We start from the raw sequence: 18761 nt of genomic DNA, 5'->3' as shown, positions 1-18761 counted from the left end.
CCCAGTCCAACCTTATGTCTATGTAGCCATCCATCCATCCATCCATCCCATCTATCTATCCATCCATCCATCCGGCTTATCCATCTATACATCCATCCATCCATCCAGCTTATCTGTCTGTCTGTCTGTCCATCCATCCATTCAGCTTATCTACCTATTTCCCTATCTCTCCATTTATCCATCTAATTGAAGCAAGAGACTCAAAGGGCTACCCAGTCCAACCTTATGTCTATGTAGCCATCCATTCATCCATGTTATCTGTCTATCCAGCTGTTTGTCTATCCATCCAGCTCATCTATCTATTCATTCATCATCCACCCATCTCATTGAATACTAGAGTTGCAAGAGATTCAGAGCCATCCTTTCCAAACCTATATCTGTCTTTGTACTTATCCATCCATCCATCCATCCATCCATCCATCCATCCATCCATCTATCTTATCTATCTGTCTATCTATCTTTCTGAATGCTAGAGTTGCAAGAGATTCGAAGGGTCATCCAGTCCAACCCTAAGACTTTCTATCTGTCTGTCTTTAGATAGGTAGATAGACAGATGATAGATACAGAGGGGTGGACTGGATGGCCCTTGGGGTCTCTTCCAACTCTAGGATTCTATGAGATAGGTAGAGATAGAGGTCCCTATACCAGCGCCTATCCCACTTTGTTCTATTTGACTTGATAGTTGTCCTTGACTGCCCCCTGCTGCTACACAAAGGAAGGAAGGAAGGAAGGAAGGAAGGAAGGAAGGAAGGAAGGAAGGAAGGAATGTGTGTGTATACATACATACATGCATAATATTATAAATAATATGTAATAATGCAATATTGTATATTCTTTCAATATATACACAGTATTGTGCATATATTTACTTATACACACATTCTTTCCTCCACTTTCCCAATTTCTTTTTCTTCCTTCTTCTGTTCTTCTTCGTCTCATTTCTTTCCTACCTTCTCTCTTTCTTCTCCTTTCCCTTATCTTTTTTCTTTCTTTCTTTCCCTTCTTCCTTATCCCTTGTTTCTATCCTGCTTTTCTTGCCTTCCTTCTCCTTTCTTTCTTTTTCTTTCTTTCTTTCTTTCTTCTTCCCTTCCTTCTCATTTCTTATTGTCCTCTTCTCATTTCCCTTCTTCCTCATTCCTTTTTCTTTCCTTCCTTTTCGTTTACCTTCTTCTTTCTTCCCACCTTACTTGCCCCTTTTCCTCTTTCTTTCCTTCCTTTCATTCCCCTTGTCTTCTTTTTTCCTTCTTGACCTTTGTTTTTCTTTCCTTCTCCCTTCCTTATCTCCCTTAGCTTCTTTTTCTTTTCTTTCTCCTTCCTTTATTCATTTCCCTTCTTCCTTGTCCTTTTCTCCCTTCTTATTTTGTCTTTCTTTTCCCCTTCCTTCTCGTGATTTTCTTTCTTTCCCTTCTTCCTTGCCGTTTTTTCTTTCCCTTCCTTCTCGATTCTTCTTTCTTTCCTTCCTTCTTCCTTGTCTCTCCTTCTTCTCTTTCCTTCTCGTTTACCTTATCTTTTTCTTTCTTTTCTTCTTTCCCCTCTTCCTTGTCCCCTCCTTTTTGTTTTCCTTCGTTTTCTTTCCTTTTCCCCTTCCCTTCCTTCTCTCCTCCCTTATCTTTCTTCCCTCTTTTCTCCCTTCTTCATTGTCCCTCCTTTTCTCTTCCCTTCCTTCTCTCCTCTTATCTTTTCCTCTTTTTCCCCTTCTTCATTGTTCCTCCTTTTCTCTTCCCTTTTCCTCCCTTATCTTTCTTTCCTCTTTCCCTTCTTCATTGTCCCTCCTTTTCCTCTTCCCTTTCTTCTCTCCCTTATCTTTTCCTCTTTTCCCCCTTCTTCATTGTTTCTCCTTTTCTCTTCCCTTTCTTCTCCTCCCTTATCTTTCTTTCCTCTTTCCCTTCTTCATTGTCCCTCCTTTTTCCTCTTCCCTGCCTTCTCTCCCTTATATTTTCTTTTTTCTCCCTTCTTCATTGTCTCTCCTTTTTCTCCTCCCTCTTCTCTCCTCCCTTTTTTCTTTCTCTTTCCCCCCTTCTTCCTTGTCTCTTTTTCCTTCCTTCCTTTTCCCCCTTCTTCATTGTCCCTTCTTTTTCACTTCCCTTCCTTCTCTCCTCCCTTATCTTTTTCTTTCTTTCCTTCCTCTTCATTCTCAAGTTTTTTGAACCAAGAATCAGGACGACCGGTACGGAGACAAAGGAGAGTTTTATTTCATTTTTAGTAGCAGCAAATACATCTTTTTTGGGGGAGGAGTGAAACCAGATTTAGCGCCTCAACCCTAATCAAGAGAAAAGAAGTGCGGAGCCCAGAAATGACTCTCTGTTTATGCTCAGAGGCCGTCCTTGTTCATCCTTCCAACTCACCTTTTGGAGGAAAGAAAAAAAATATTACCGCATTTCTTACAAAGTTTGATTAAAAACGGTTAATATTGGAAAGCGGAGTGTTGAATCTCCCCGAATACGGTTAAATACATGAGTGATGGGACATGTAGTCCTTCTGACTGTTTTGTTCCTTCATTCCTCAACATGCACCCGAAAATATTCACTATTTACAATGCTTAAATATCGATTTTACAAGAAAGAGAGATAAAAGAGAGGCATAAGGGAAATAGTACCTTTCCATGTCCTTTTTTATGAATCTCCAACTCCCAGCATCCTGCTCCAGGAGGGGATTCTGGGAGCCGCAGTCCTAGAAGGCATCCATTCAGACACTTGGCGGCTTTTGGACTCCAACTCCCAGAATCCCCAGTTGTTAAACTAAAGTGGCTAGGCTTCCAGGAACAAAAGTTGAACGTTTGGGAAACTTTTGGGAGAGAGTTTAGAGTCTAACTCCCAGAATCCCCGATTGTTAAGTGGCTCGGCTTCTGGGAACAAAAGTCTGAAGTTTAGGAAAGTTTGGGAAATTATTTGGACTCCGACTCCCAGAATCCCCGATTGTTGGACCAAATTGGTGAGGTTTCTGGGTACTGAAGTCCAACAGTTATAGGAAGCAGTTGGGAGGGTTTGGACTTCAATTCCCAGAATCCCCAATCCTTGGCCAAGCTTCTGGGAATTGGAGTCACCAAACAGCCTTGAGTTTGGGGAAGTTACGCAGAGAGAATTAGTTCCCAAACTTTTGATTGTTTTGGGACTTTGACTCCCAGAATTCCCCACTAGGTTTCTGGGAGATGGCGTTCCAAAACAAACAAAGTTTGGGAAACTATTGGGAGAATGAATGTCGAGACAGAGAGAATTGGGTCCCAAACTCTATAGTGGTTTTTTTTTTGTACTTCAATTCCCAGAATTCATGTCTGTCAGGACAAAGAATTCAAAGCTTGGGAGAAGGAATCCAGAGGGAAACGGAGTCTAGGGGACCCAGTGCCGATCTGTGTGCAAAAGGAGGGGATGGATGACCTCAAGGGGCCCAAAGAGAGGGCGTCATTGCCCAGACGGAAGTCCCCAAAGGACCCAAAGCCTGGGAAGCTCATGGGAGAATGAATCCAAAGGGAAAAGGAGTGTAGGGGAACCAGTCGCAATGTAACCTTCCTGCTTGTGTACTTGGGAGGGGATAGATGACCTCAAGGGGCCCCAAAGAGAGGGCCCCATTGCCCAGAATTGCTAGACTTCTGGGAGTTGAAGTCTCAAAAGAGCCATCACTCAGAGGGGAAAGGAGTGTAGGGAACCAAGTACCGATGGATGCACAAGGGAGGGTCTGGATGACCTCAAAGAGCCCCAAAGAGAGGGCCTTATTGCCCAGAAGCCCCCAAGCAAAGACCCAAAGCCTGGGAAGCCTTTGGGAGACTGGATCCAGAGGGGAAAGGAGTGTAGGAGTGTAGGACCGAGTTGCATTCTGTAAGTGGGAGGGGATAGATGACCTCAAGGGGCCCCAAAGAGCGGGGCCCATTGCACAGAATGGTTGGACTTCTGGCAGTCCCAAAAGAGTCATCCCTGAACCTGAGGGGAAAAGTGTCTAGGGAACCCAGTATGCACAAGGAAGGGTCTCGATGACCTCAAGGGGCCCCAAAGAAAGAGCCTCATTGCCCTGAAGCCCCCACACAAAGACCCAAAGCCCAGGAAGCCCTTGGGAGACTGGATCTAGAGGGAAAAGGAGTGTAGGGGACCCAGTTGCAATGTGTCCTCTCTGCTTTTGTAATTGGGAGGGGATAGATGACCTCAAGGGGCCCCAACGAGAGGGGCCCATTGCCCAGAATGGAAGCCCTCAAAGATCCAAAGCTTAGGAAGCCCTTGGGAGACTGTATCTAGAGGGAAAAGGGGCATAGGTGACTCAGTACCGATAGATGCGCAAGGGAGGGTCTGGATGATCTCATGGGACCCCCTCACCCAGCGTAAACCTGGGGCTGGAGGGGGGGTGGGAGGCGGGGGTCCTCCAGGTTCTCGGAGTCGATGGCGGCCAGTGCCAGGGGGGCCGGCGGGGTAGGGCCCTTGAGGTCAAGGGGGCAGCGCTGGACAAGGTCGCGCACCTCCTGGCCCAGGCCCTCCGTCCAATCAATTAGGTCCCGCTCCAGGCGCCGGGCCTCACGCTCTACACGCTCCTGCCGCCGGCTCAGCTGGCCCAGCAGCTCCAGGTTGTGCCGGGCCTGGCGGAGGGGGCTCCCTTCCGGGCAGAGGGGCTCCGGGCGGCGGGGCGAGGAGGAGGAGGAGGCCTGGCCAGACATGTAGCGGTCAAAGTCCTCCTGGCTCAGGTTCAGGGACTGCGCATCCAGCTTCTCAATGAAGGCCACTGCACAGCACTGCAGGGGGGAACAAGAAGGGGGGGGGGCGCAGGATCAGAAAGAAGACTTCCATCTATATCTATCCATTCAAAAAAAAAAGATACCAATAAAATTCTATTAATTGGGACATCAGGTTATATAATAGAGTAAAATAAATAATAATAATAATAACAACAACAACAACAATAATAATAATAATAATCACAATAATAAATGGAGCACAAGCCTGAAAAAGCTATGAGTCTACTATTCCTACTAATAATGATAATAATAATAATAAAAAAATATAGTAATAATAATAACAATTCCATCTTCCTGCTTGAAAGAAGGGGGTTAGACTGGATGTCTCTTGAAGTTTAATAATAATCATCATCATCATCATCACAATAATCTATCTATCTATCTATCTATCTATCTATCTATCTATCTATCTGTCTGTTTGTCTACAGTATTTATATTCCGCATTTCTCACCCCACAGGGGATTCAGGGCGAATTACAATGCACATATACATGGCAAACATTCAATGCCATTTAGACATACAACATATATAGGCAGACACAGAGGCTATTTAACATTCCAGCTATTTCCAGCTTCATGAGGGTATGCTCAGTTCTGGCCACAGGGGGAGATGCCACTTTGCCGTCCCCTTGTGACACTGCGTCCTTTGATAGAGTACTTCCTCATTCTTCTGCACACTGCTGGATGTTTTTATGGTGTCGTAAATTAGTTAAATTAGCCTCCCCACATAAAGCGGTACCCACATTTCTTACGGGCTACACAGGTCAACAGCAAGCTAGACTATTAATGGTTGGGAGCTCATTCCGACCCAGGCTGGCTTCAAACTTACGACCTCTTGGTCAGTAGTGGATTAATGAGGCTGGCTACTAACTAGCGGCGCCACAGCCTGGTCCTACCTTATATTTCTATCTATCTATCTTTCTACCTCTATATCTATTTATCATCAATCTATCCATCCATTCATCAACCTATCCATCTATCTCTTCCAAGCCTAGGATTCCATTAAAATGATGGACTGACCAGGTTGGTGAAGTAGTATCCGTCCTCCCCGGACATGAGGCGGCTGGGGTTGCAGAAGCGGGTGATGTACTGGAGGTTGGACTGGAGGCGGGGCGGGTTGCCCTTGAGCACGATGTAGATGAGGGTGGGCAGGAAGTCATCGGCTGAGGCCGGCTCCTCCTTGGTGGTGCGGATGGCCGTGAAGATGTGCTTGCTGCAGCTGGTCACGCACGACAGCTTCTCCCGCGGAACCCGCTTGGAGTCCATCTCAATGATGTCTGCCCAGGCAGAGTAATAACAATAACAATAACAATATCATTAATCATAATAATCATAATAATACGACGGGTCATGGACTGAAACCCACCTGTGAAAAAGTCTTAAGATGAATGACAACATTACCATAAAATTAATAATAATAATAATAATAATAATTAATTAATTAATAATAATAATAATAATAATAGGAGTTATGGCCCAAAAACCCTCCTGGTGATAGTGCTTAAGGGGAAAAACAACATTAGCATACCAATAGTAGTAGTAGTAGTAGTAGAAGAAATAATAATAATAGAAATTATGGCCCAAAAACCCTCCTGGTGATAGTGCTTAAGGGGAAGAACAACATTACCATACTACTAATAATAATAATAATAATAATAGAAATTATGGCCCCAAAACCCTCCTGGTGATGCTTAAGGGGAAAAACAACATTACCATTATTATTATTATTATTATTATTATTATTATTATTATGGCCCAAAAATCCTCCTGGTGATAGTGCTTAAGGGGAAGTACAACACTACCATACCAATAATAATAATAATAATAATAATAATAATAATAATAATAGAAAATATGGCCCAAAAACCTACCTGGTGATAGTGCTTAAGGGGAAGAACAATACTACCATACCAATAATAATAATAATAATAATAATAATAATAATAATAATAGAAATTATGGCCCCCAAACCCCCCCTGGTGATAGTGCTTAAGGGGAAGAGCAACAACATTACAATACCATTATTATTATTTCCTTGAAATATGCTCCGTACCTGTGATGGCTTTCACAACCACATCGGAGACCTCTGGGATTTCCTCGTTGACGGGGACACACAGCATTTGTGGGGTTACCCAGTGCAGAGCCCTGAAAGGGAGGAAAATGGCAAACGGGGTTTGAACTGGGTAGCCTTTGGGGTCCCTTCCAATAATAATAATAATAATAATAATAATAATAATAATAATAATAATGTTATTCTATCTTGAGAAAATAATAATAATAATAATAATAATAATAATAATATAATAATTCCATCTTCCTGTCTGGCAAATGGGGTTTGGACTGGGTGGCCTTTGGGGTCCCTTCCAACTCTGTGATGATAATAATAATTCTAATGCCTTCTCTTTCCTGACTGCGCACCTGATCCTTCGCTGGACAGCCAGGTCCTTCTTCTCGTCTTCGGTGGTCTCAGGGCAGAAGACATACTTATACAGCCGGGTCATGACGTACTTCTCCACTTGGTCCATCGCTTTTTCCACTTTCTCCGGAGGCACTGGCGGGGGGGGGGGGGGGAGAGGAAGGAAAATGGTCTCTTTTTTTGGGAAAGGAAGGACGTTTTGCCAGAAAAAAAGGGGAAAGACCATCAAATACCTTTCCAGCGAGTCTGGAGCTTCTCAGCCACATTTTGATAGAAGTCCTGGGCGTATTCGGACTGCTCCTCGATGCTCAGGTCCTGCGAGAGAAAAAGGCACAAAAGCGGAAAACAATACATTAATAATAATAATAATAATAATAATAATATGACCAATAATAAGGCAGGGGTTGGACTGGATGTCCCTTGGGGTCTTTTCCAAATCAAGGATTCTATTACTGCATTATTTACAAGAATAAGGTTTCAGTAACACAGATAAATTTCTTTATGCTTCCTTCTTTGCTTCAACGCTGGGCTTTTTCCTCATGCAAATAAATAGCTTCACTCTTACAGAACCTCTTCTCACACCGAACTTACACAGGAGCTTCACACAGTAGCTTTACACAAAGCAGCCTTCACACTGGAGCTTCACAGAGTAGCTTTAACCTGGGGCTTCTCTCACTGAAGCTTCTCACACCAGGCTTTCTAACTCTGAGGCCTACTACCACTGAGGCCTCTCTCACTGAGATTTACCTCACACTGAGGCCTCTCTCAGATTGCGGCCTCTCTAACACTGGAGCCTTTTCAAAGCCTTCTCTGAGGTTTACCGCACACTGAGGCCTCTCTAAGACTGAGCCCCCTCTAACACTGGAGCCTTTTCATACTGAGGCCTCTCACACTAAGGTTTACATCACACTGGGGACTCTCTCAGATTGAGGCCCCTCTAACACTGGAGCCTTTTCAAACTGAGGCCTCTCTCTGAGGTTTACCTCACACTGAGGCCTCTTTAAGACTGAGGCCTCTCTAACACTGGAGCCTTTTCATACTGAGACCTCTCAAACTGAGGTTTACCTCACACTGAGGCCTCTCTAACACTGGAGCCATTTCAAACTGAGGCCTCTCTCTGAGGTTTACCTCACACTGAGGCCTCTCTCAGACTGAGGCCTTTCTAACACTGGAGCCTTTTCATACTGAGGCCTCTCTCACTGAGTTTTACCTCACACCGACGCCTCTCTCAGACTGAGGGCAACGAACACTGAGGCGTACTAAACTACAGGTGCATCTGCTTATATTGAACTGCAACTTTTGCTGGGTCATTGCATCCGTTCCACCCTTTCAGTGCCTGACTCACATTTTTGCAATTAAAAATACCTAGTTAATTTCTAATATTTCTGACAATTACTTCCTAATTGGTTCGATCATAAAAACACGGGGAAAGTTTATGAAACTGCACAACCTTTGTCTTTGCAGGAGGGACATCCTGCTATAACACATTTTGCTATAGTTTTTCAATCTGATTGAATCTCGACCAATTCAGCATAGTGGCATCCACAAAAATTAAGTTTCTGAAGTAGAATTACGACTTTGGGAGTGCAGTGAAACAGGAAATGACTTTCAAACCAGGAACGGATGATGATGATGCTAATAATACGAATGCTCATCCTCACCCGCTTGTGGTGCATGTGTTCCAGGAAGAGCTTGCACTGCTTGTAGAGATCCTGCCCGGGCTTTTGGTAGGGCTTGAGGAACTCCACAAAATCCTTGGAGACCCGGTCTGTTTCCAGGCTGACCTGTCGGCTGATGGAGGGGCTCCCGGTCTTGGCCTCAGGGGCCTCTGAGGAGGAAGAGAAAAGGGTCAGCAAAACATTTGCAAGTAACAGGGAGAGGGATCTGTCACCTCAATGGCTGGCAAACCTAAAATCCTCACACTTGCTAAAGAGAGGGACAGGTCAGGGTCTCACAGGCTGTTGGCTGGCCTGACTGTAGTCTGCTGTTGTTATTTGCCTTCAAGGCAACCCTAAAGGGACTTTCTCGCAGAGTTTTCTTGCCAAGATTTATTCCAAGAAGGTTTGCCTTTACCACCCTCTGAGGTTGAGAAAGTGTGACCCTATGGGCAGAAAGATAAGCTAGAAATAAAAACAATGTCTCTGTATGGAGAGAAAAAGTGGGATATAAATAATCATATTAATGATGGCAATATAATGATATCATTAACTATATTATGACAACAGCAATATAATGATGATGATGATGATGATGGTAATATTAATATCATATAATAAAAGGAATAATAATAACAATATTAACAAAAAATTTATAACAACAGCAAAATAATAATAATGGCAATAACACAATAATATAATAATAGGAATAAGAATGTAATAATAACAACAAAATAAGAATGATGGTAATATAATACTATTATCAATTACATTGTACCAACAAAATAATAATAATAATAATAATAATAATAATAATAATAATAATGGTAATAATATAATAGAAATAATAGTATAACAACAACAAAAATGATGGTTATATAATAATATTATTAACAATAATATTATGAGAACAACAACAAAATAATGATGATGGCAATAATAATATAATAATAGAAAAAATACAATAAAATAACAATGATGATATAATAATGTTTATATAACAATAATATGATAATAAGGAAAAAACAAAATATTAATGATGATAATGAATTAAAAACAATAATATAATGACAAAATAATGATGATAATATAATAATAATAATATAATGACAAAACAATGATGATGATGTGACAATAATAACAATAATATATTGACAAAATGTTGATGATAATATAACAACAACATAATAACAAAACAATAATGATGATGGTGATAGTTATAATAATAATGATGATGATGAATTTTTGGTTAAAATGACTAGAGAAAGATAGGTCTATTACTAAGAAAATTAGACAATAGGGGATAATTTATCAGCAGGAGGATTGACAGAGGAGGTGTTGAGAACTAGGGATGATTTCTAAAATCTATGTATTACCTCTGCGCTTGCCAACCAGGACTGCCCCGAATGAAGGATGGAAGAGATGCAGGAAATGACGGAGTGAAAGGAAAGAAAAGACAAGAGAGACTCAGCGTCAGACAAACACGGAAGGCCGAGACCCGGACACATGAATGAATGGGGAACCCCAACAGAGAAAGGGTGAAGGTAATAGCGGAAAAGGAAGGCATGGCGGCCCAACAAGGATGGGTTCTATGGGAATGTGTATCTGAAGCCACAAAGCTCAGCTCAGCTCCTACAAAGCCACCAAAGCCCATTTCCAGCTTCCCGGCCCTTCCAAAGAGGGCCAAAAATGGCTGGAATGGAAAGAAAGGGAAAATGAGAGAGAGGAAAAGAAGGGACGAAGGGAAGGGAAGATGGGAGGGAAAGAGGGGTAAGGAGAGAGACAAGGTGAGGAAGAAGGAAAGAGGCAAAAGGGGGAGGAAAAGAAGTAAGACGGAAAGGGAAAAGGAAAGAAAAAAAAGGAGGGAGGGAAGGGAAAGAAAAGAAAGGAAGGAAAGAAAAGGGGAAAGAAGAGAGGGAGGGAAAGGGAAAGCAAAAAGGAAAGGAAAGGAGGGAGGGAGGGAGGAAGGAAGGAAGGAAGGAAGGAAGGAAGGAAGGGAAGGAAAGGAAGGAAGAGAAGGGATAGGGAGGGAGGGGAAGCAAGGGAAAGAAAGGAAGGAAGGAAGGAAGGAAGGAAGGAAGGAAGGAAGGAAGGAAGGCAAGGTAAAGGGAGGGAGGGAGGGAGGGAGAATGGATGGATGGAAGGAAGGAAGGAAGGAAGGAAGGAAGAGAAGATAAGGGAGGAAAGAGAAGGGGGAGGAAGGGAAAGAAAAGGAAGGAAGATTGAATGAAGGAAAGAGAAGGGGAAGGAAGAGAGGGAGGGAAATAGAAAGCAAAAAAGGAAAGGAAAGAAAGGAGGGAGGAAATAGAATGGATAGGGAGGGGGGAAGGAAGGAAGGAAAGAAGGAAGGAAAGGAAGATAAGGGAGGAAAGAGAAGGGGAAGGAAGGGAGGGAAAGAAAGAGAAAGCAAAAGAGAAAGAAGGGAAAGGAGGGAGGGAAGGAAGAAGGAAGGAAGGAAAGAGAAGGAAGACAAGGTAAAGGAAGAGGGGAGGAAGGAATGGGAAAGGGAAAAAGGAGGTAGAAAGGGAGGATGGAAGAAAGGAAAGAAGGAAGGGAAGATTTAGGGAGGAAAGAGGAGGGGAAGGAAGAGAGAGGGGGAATGAAGGAAGAAGGGAAAGAAAGAGAAGGTGAGGGAAAAGAGGAAGAGAAGGAAAAAGTGGGAAAGAATGGAGAGAAGAAAGAGGAAAGAAAAAAGAAAGAAAGAAAGGAAATGGGGAAAGAAAGGGCAAAAGCTTTATTAAGGGAAAGAAAGAAAGAAAACAAGGACAGGTGAATAAGCGGATGAAGGCAAGGAGAAAGAAAGGGGAGAAAAGGAGGGGAAAGGAAGGGAGGTAAGGAAAGAAAGAAATGTAGAGAAGGAAAAAGGAGGAAGAGAGGAAGGAAGGAAGAGAATGGATAAGGAAAGAAAAAGAAGGTAAGAGAAAGGATGGATGGAAAGAAAAAAAGGGGAAGAGGAAGGAAAAATGAGGAAGGTGTAGGAGGGAAAGTAAAGGAAGGAGGAAAGAGAGGCAGAAGGGAGAGGGAGGGAGGAAAGGACCACAAAGAAAAGGCAAAACGAAAGCTGGGCATCTATGCTTAGAGATATCTATCTATCTATCTATCTATCTATCTATCTATCTATCTATCTAGAGTGATCTATCTATCTACCTATCTACCTTCAGCTGGATAGGAGAGCTCCCAATGGGGAGTGAATATCTCCCTTAGGTCCCTGAGGAAGGTGTCCGCACTGAGCTCGCTCCCAATTGCTTCTGGTTTAGCGCCGGTTGTTTCCTGGGTGGCTGGAAGAGAGGAAGCGGAAGGCGGGAAGAAGGGGGCGGGACCCCCATAAAGGGAAGAAGAGGTGTGACGAGTGGATTGGATCAAACTGAACAATGGCAGTCTGGCTATGGCTGAAGGCACAATCCTAAGAAGACTGAGGCCTAAAACTGCATCATGGAGGACATGAAAAGTGCGGACAGGGGAAAAAGCTGTTGACACAACCGATCTGGTGTAAACAACCTGTTGACATGGTCAGAGACGAAGTTAGGGAAGTCAAACACAATGGGAGGAAAAGCCAACATCTGTCCGGAAACTGATGGAGTTTCAGCAAGTTTTAGTTGAACAATCGATCAAGACAACAACAACAACAACAACAACAACAACAACAGGGAATATGTTCAACATAAAGAGAAAACAAGTTGTCAATCAATCAAGAGAACAAAAACAGGGAATACGTGTGACATAAAGAGACACCAAGTTGTCAATCAATCAAGACAACAACAACTACTACTACAGTGAAAACTTCTACATAAGGAGACCGTTTCCTTTTCTAAAAGTGTGTCAGAACTGTGAGGAATGCAGAGTCTTAACACCCACCTCCTTCCAAGATGGACGGAATGAAGAAGGATGGTATGAATGAGTGAATGAATGGATTATGAGGGAATGTTAAGAGTATATGTGATGATGAACTGAACAAATAATATGATAGTAATTCTATCTTCCTTTCTGGCTGAAAGGGGTTGGACTGGATGGCCTCTAGGGGTCCCTTCCAACTCTAATAATAATAATAATAATAATAATAATAATAATAATAATAAATGGTAATAGAAAATCATAATAATAATATAATTCCGAAGGGGGTTGATGGAATGCCCTTGGAGTCCCTTCCAACTCTATGAGTCTCATAATAATAATAATAATAATAATAATAATAATAATAATAATGTAAAGGTTGTTCCCAGACATTAAGTCCAGTCATGTCTGACTCTGGGGTGTGGTGCTCATCTCCATTTCTAAGCCGAAGAGCCAGCATTGTCCATAGACACCTCCAAGGTCATGTGGCTGGCATGACTGCATGGAGCACCGTTACCTTCCCATTGGAACGGTACCTATTGATCTACTCACATTTGCATGCTTTCGAACTGCTAGGTTGGCAGAAGCTAGGGCTGACAGCGGAAGCTCACGCCACTCCCCGGAATCGAACTTGCGACCTTTCAGTCAATAAGCTCAGCAGCTCAGCGCTTTAACCCACTGCACCACCGGGGGCTCCAATAATAATAATAATAAAAGAATATGGATGCTTGCCATAGATGTGGGCAAAACGTCAGGAGAGAATGCTTCTGGAACGTGGCCATAGAGCCCGGAAAACTCTCAGCAATCAAATAATAATATAATTCCATTTTCCTGCTTGGAAGAAGGATGGCCCTCGGAGTCCCTTCCAAAACCATGAGTCTAATAATAATAGTAATCGTAATAATTCCATTCTCCTCCCTGGTCGATGAGGGGTTGGACTGGATGGCCCTTGGGTTTCCTTCAAAAGCAATGAGTCTAATAATAATAATAATAATATAATTCCATCTTCCTTTATGGTTGAAGGGGGTTGGACTGGATGGCCCTTGGAGTTCCTTCTAAAGCAATGGGTCTAATAATAATAGTAACAATTATATAATTCTATCTTCCTTTAAGGCCTAAGGGGGTTGGATTGGATGGCCCTTGGGGTGCCCTTCTAGAACCCGATCCTACCTTTCTTGGCTCCCGGCCTGGAGGCCCCAAAGAACTTCTTCACGGTGGTGACCTTCCTGGACTTTTCGTTGGTCTTCTTCTCCTCGAACTTGGAGAAGGTGAGGGGCTGGGCGCCCGGCGGGGGCTGAGTGCTGCCATAGGCAGCCGCTTCCTCCTCTCGCTGGAGCCTGAAAGAGACGCACAAGGGATCAGGGCCAGCCCCAAAAGACTGGAAAGTGGACTATAAAGAGGAGGCAACTTCGTAAATTTACATTTTATTCACATTGGTCACTAATACTTTATTCTATGTTTTTACACAGATGTATTTTAATGGTGTTGTTATTATCATCATCATTAGTAGTAGTATTGATAATGCTAGTTTTTCTCTGTCAAAGGAGATTCAAAGCAGCTCACATTATTATTATTATTATTATTATTATTATTATTATTATTGGTCCAGATGCTAGAAATAAGTGTCTCTTTAGTTAATGTGGAACATTATTATTATTATTATAATCATTAAGATTATTATTATTACTGAGGTTCCAGAGGCCAGAAATAAGCCTTTAGTCTGGGCTTTATTATTATTGCTAATAATAATAATAATAATAATAATAATAATAATCTAATACTAATACTATTTTATCAGTTTTATACTAATTTATGCAATACTTTCTATACGAAATAAACAAACAAACAAACAAACAAATAACAGCATAGTAATTTATATTCCTGCCTTGAAGAAGGTGGTTGGACTGGATTACCTTAGGGGTTTCCTTCCAAATCCAGTGGAATATAGACTGTCTGGGAGTCCAATGGACTCCCAGAAATTAATTACAAAAATGTGAGTCAAGCACTGAAAGGGTTAAAAGGATGCAATGACGCAAAAAAAAAACCCTGCAGTTCAATATAAACAGATGTGCCTGTTGCTTAGTAGCCCTCAGTCTGTGAGAGGTCTCAGTGGGAGATAGATCTCAGTATGAGTAGGCCTCAGTGTTAGTTCACCTCACTGTGTGAGAGAGATGTCAGTATGAGTGGGCCTCAGTGGGAGAAGGCTTCAGTGTGATGTTGGCCTAAGAATTAGTAGGCCTCAGTATGTGAGAGAGGTGCCAGTATGAGTAGACCTCAGTGGGAGAAAGGCCTCAGTGTGATGCAGGCCTAAGCATTAGTAGGCCTCAGTGTGTGAGAGAGGTGTCAGTATGGGTAGGCCTCAGTGTGAGAAGGCCTCAGTGTGATGTAGGCCTTAGTGTTAGTTCGCCTCAGTGTGTGAGAGAGGTGTCAGTATGAGTAAGGCTCAGTGGGAGAAGACCTCAGTGGGAGAAAGGCCTCAGTGTGATGTAGGCCTAAGCATTAGTAGGCCTCAGTGTGTGAGAGAGGTGTCAGTATGAGTAGGCCTCAGTGTGAGAAGGCCTCAGTGGGAGAAAGGCCTCTGTGTGGTGTAGACCTAAGCATTAGTAGGCCTCAGTTTAAGAAGGCCTGGTATTAAAAGCTTGTGTGAGAGAAGCCCTAGGTTGAAGACCATCATGTGTGAAGCTTCAATGTGAAGGCTGCTGTGTGTATAAACCTACTGTGGAAACTCCTGTGTAACAGAGGCTCTGTTTATCTGCATGAGAAAGAAACCCGGTATGGAAGCAAAGAAGGAAGTATAAAGAACTTTGTTCAGGATATGGAAACCCTGTTCTTGTAAATAGTGCAACCATATTATTTTACTATAAGGACAAGCCTCCTATGGAAGACATAGCATTGGTCTGTGTGGTTTGCTCTTTTTGTCACTTTGGGCTGCTGGTGCTAGGTTACACCACTGCTGATAAGTTATTCTGCTGTACATTTATGAGGGTCTTTTGTTAATAAGCCTTCAACAAAAGCAGCAGCCCCTCCTCCATTGCAGCTCCACTGGCCAGAAAAAAGGATGGACAAGGCTTTGCAGTGCTGGCTTACCTCTCGGCCAACTCCCAGTCCTCCTGGATCTGCTTCTGCCGAGCCTTCTGGTACTCCTCCCGCCAGCACTTGGAGCAGTAGCCCTGCCAGGCTGAGTTGCCATAGTAGCCGCAGCCTTTCTTGCAGAGCAGCTCAGACTGGTCCACGTGGATCCCACGGCGCTCCGACTTCAGGCTCATTGCGCTGTGGGGAGAGAGGAAGGCGGGCAGAGCAGTGACCCACCTTGGCTTTGCTGAACAAGGTGAAGTCCATATGGTGCAGTGGGCTCCAAGGACGCAACTATGTAACACTATGATTTTTGTTCCTAGGTTATCAATGTCATTTCCTAAGTGGTTCTATCATTTTATAAAACATGGGAAATGTTTATTAAACTGCACACACTTTTGTTTTGACATGACCTCCTGCAGCACCTTTTGCTCTAGTTTTTCAATGAATATCCCATCATTGGGTCCCAATCTATTCAATGTCACAAAAACAAACTTTCTGGAGTAGAACAGCTACTTTCAAAGTAAAGGCCAGGCAATTGAACAGGAAATAACATTTCCGAACAGAACACTTTTCAAATTGTTACATAGTGCAATGTGTATATTACAAATAAATTAATACTCTGCTAAGGAATGCTCGGTATGGATATACATACTGACATATAGTCACACAGACAAAAATATACACACTTATATACAAATAACATAGCTTAAATTTACTTCTAGAAAGTAAATTTCAACAAATTCCTACATTTCAACAAATCCCTACATACATATACCATGCATATTTAAAATACAGGTATATGTGCATAAGCACATAATTTACATTATATATATATATACACACACACATCTATGCACATAATTTTATATAGAGACACACATGCACAATTTATATATTTTTGTATTTTATATATATGTACATAAGCATACTTTATATTTTTATATTCTAAATATATATACATAAACATATGATTTATATATATATATACATACAAATATACACACAATTTATCTCTCTCTATATATATGTGTGTGTGTGTACATAAGCACATCATTTATATTATGTATAGCACATAAATTATATATATATATATATACACACACACACACATACATATACATACACTACACACACACACACATATATATATATATATACACTCACGTGTGTGTGTGTGTGTACATAAACACCTGAGTTCTTTTGGGGAGAGAGGGTAGGTTAAAAATAAAGTTATTATTATTATCAAATACATGCACAAATGTTATAGATAGATAGATAGATAGATAGATAGATACACACACACAGATGGGTAAATACGCTTATATTAATTTTTGTACTATATAAGCATAGATTTTGTTTTGTGTCTGACTCTGGCGGTTGGTGCTCATCATATTTATTTTATACTACATTTCTTTTATACTAAAATGTGACAGAAAAATGATTTTAGTGATGAGACGCTGAAAGCTTGTGTTTGATGGTTTTTATTGTTTTATTGCTTTTATATGGTTTATATTATATGTAATGTTTTTTACTGTATTTATGTTGTTTGGGGGCATCACCTCTAGACTGGACTACTGTAATGCGCTCTACGTGGGGCTGCCCTTGAAAACGGCCCGGAAATTTCAGCTAGTTCAGCGGGTGGCAGCCAGGATGTTAACTGGTGCTCCTTACAGAGAGAGGTCAACCCTCCTGTTCAAGGAGCTCCATTGGTTGCCATTCATTTTCCGGTCCCAATTCAAGGTGCAGATTTTTACCTATAAAGCCCTAAATGGTTTGGGACCTGCCTACCTGCGCGACCACATCTCTGTTTATGAACCCGCACGCTCCCTTCGATCATTCGGAGGCCCTGCTCACGATCCCACCTTTGTCGCAGGCGCGTTTGGTGGGGACGAGGGACAGGGACTTCTCTGTGGTAGCCCCCTGACTCTGGAACTCTCTCCCCAGGGACATCAGACAAGCCCCAACATTGGCTATCTTTAGGAAGAGCCTGAAGACCTGGCTGTTCCAGTGTGCCTTTCCGGAATAGGAAACTCCTAGCTTAAGTCCCAAATGCACCTTAGAGATTCAGGATTATCTGCACTTGCACCTATCTCCAAATACCGCCTCATATTACCTGTCAAGTCCAGCACTTTTAAATTGTGTTCATTACATTTGGCCCGACCTGGTTTTAATTGCGTCACAGCGTCATTGTTACTATTTTCTGTTTTGCTTGATGTTTTATTATTTGCTTATGAGTTTATTGTGTATTGTATTTTGTATTGTTGGCGGCCTTTGTAAGCCGCATCGAGTCCTTTGCAAGGTATAAATAAAGTTAATAATAATAATAATAATAATAATTGACTGCCAACTGTAAACCGCCTCGAGTCACCTCTGGGTTGAGAGGAGCGGTATATAAATATGGCAAATAAATAAATAAATATTCTATATATTGTATATACATTATTTTATAGATATTTGTGCTATATTTTATACCATGTATTTTATATTTATTTTATACTATATATTTTATATGTTATTATATATTTATTGTATATTATATTTTTACTCTATATTTTTATTTATTTTATACTATATTTAATTTATACTATTTCACACTGATTCTATACTATACATTTTATACTTGCATATATAAGATAGGATATACACACAAGTTATATTTATTTCTATTCATGCAGAAAGATATACAGAGGCGCTTAAAGCATATACATGCATAGATATCTCTCTATTTAAAGAGACACACACACATAAATAAATAAATACACATTTTCAAAAATCACTCTTCTTCTTATTACTCTTACTCTTAAGCCATACCATAATACTAATCCTGAGACTTACCCTCCTGCTTTTTCCCCTATTTGTCCTCCTTCCTCCTTTCTTTATCTCTGAACCTTCCCTCAGCCTCTACTTCCTTCTCTCTTCCGCCTTCTCTATACGCGCGTCGACGTCATGGCGTCACTTCCGCTTTCCCAAATGCCTGTCATTTCTGTTTCTAGGTCTTTTCCCCCACCGGACAACGACTCCCATGATGCTCCAGGGAGACAGAGCCGGGCTCTACAATGTTAACTGCTGCG

General features: G+C 41.8%; 1 protein-coding gene across 3 annotated transcripts; it reads right to left on the bottom strand.

Moving 5' to 3' along the window:
• Nucleotides 1-2168: 2168 nt before the first annotated feature.
• RABGEF1 (RAB guanine nucleotide exchange factor 1) lies at nt 2169-18652 on the bottom strand. 3 transcript variants are annotated; one of them, XM_060756885.2, is made up of 11 exons: nt 18526-18652; nt 15703-15885; nt 13786-13952; nt 11940-12062; nt 10161-10181; nt 8791-8957; nt 7363-7444; nt 7132-7264; nt 6767-6858; nt 5734-5990; nt 2169-4711 (listed from the first exon to the last, which is right to left on the bottom strand). In XM_060756885.2, exons 2-11 carry the CDS (start codon nt 15879-15881, stop codon nt 4298-4300), a joined length of 1635 nt encoding a protein of 544 aa, XP_060612868.2. In that variant the 5' UTR covers nt 15882-15885; nt 18526-18652; the 3' UTR covers nt 2169-4297. The 3 variants fall into 3 exon arrangements, with proteins under 3 accessions (XP_060612868.2, XP_060612869.2, XP_060612870.2); XM_060756886.2 differs by lacking the exon at nt 11940-12062 and having other exon boundaries at nt 18526-18650; XM_060756887.2 differs by lacking the exons at nt 10161-10181; nt 11940-12062 and having other exon boundaries at nt 18526-18650.
• Nucleotides 18653-18761: the final 109 nt, after the last annotated feature.

Source organism: Anolis sagrei, chromosome 11 (assembly GCF_037176765.1).
Source record: "Anolis sagrei isolate rAnoSag1 chromosome 11, rAnoSag1.mat, whole genome shotgun sequence".
In the NCBI taxonomy this organism is placed as follows: domain Eukaryota; kingdom Metazoa; phylum Chordata; class Lepidosauria; order Squamata; family Dactyloidae; genus Anolis; species Anolis sagrei.
The sequence above is the reverse complement of the archived record's forward strand: the minus strand, read 5'-3'. Positions and strand labels throughout refer to the sequence as shown.

Coding starts and splice junctions, on each gene's coding strand:
- RABGEF1 (XM_060756885.2), bottom strand. CDS start 15,881: ATGAGCCTGAAGTCGGAGCGCCGTGGGATCCACGTGGACCAGTCTGAG. Junction 13,953..15,702: donor GACTGGGAGTTGGCCGAGAG/GTAAGCCAGCAC, acceptor CGTCTCTTTCAG/GCTCCAGCGAGAGGAGGAAG. Junction 10,182..11,939: donor GCTCTCCTATCCAGCTGAAG/GTAGATAGGTAG, acceptor CATTCGGGGCAG/TCCTGGTTGGCAAGCGCAGA.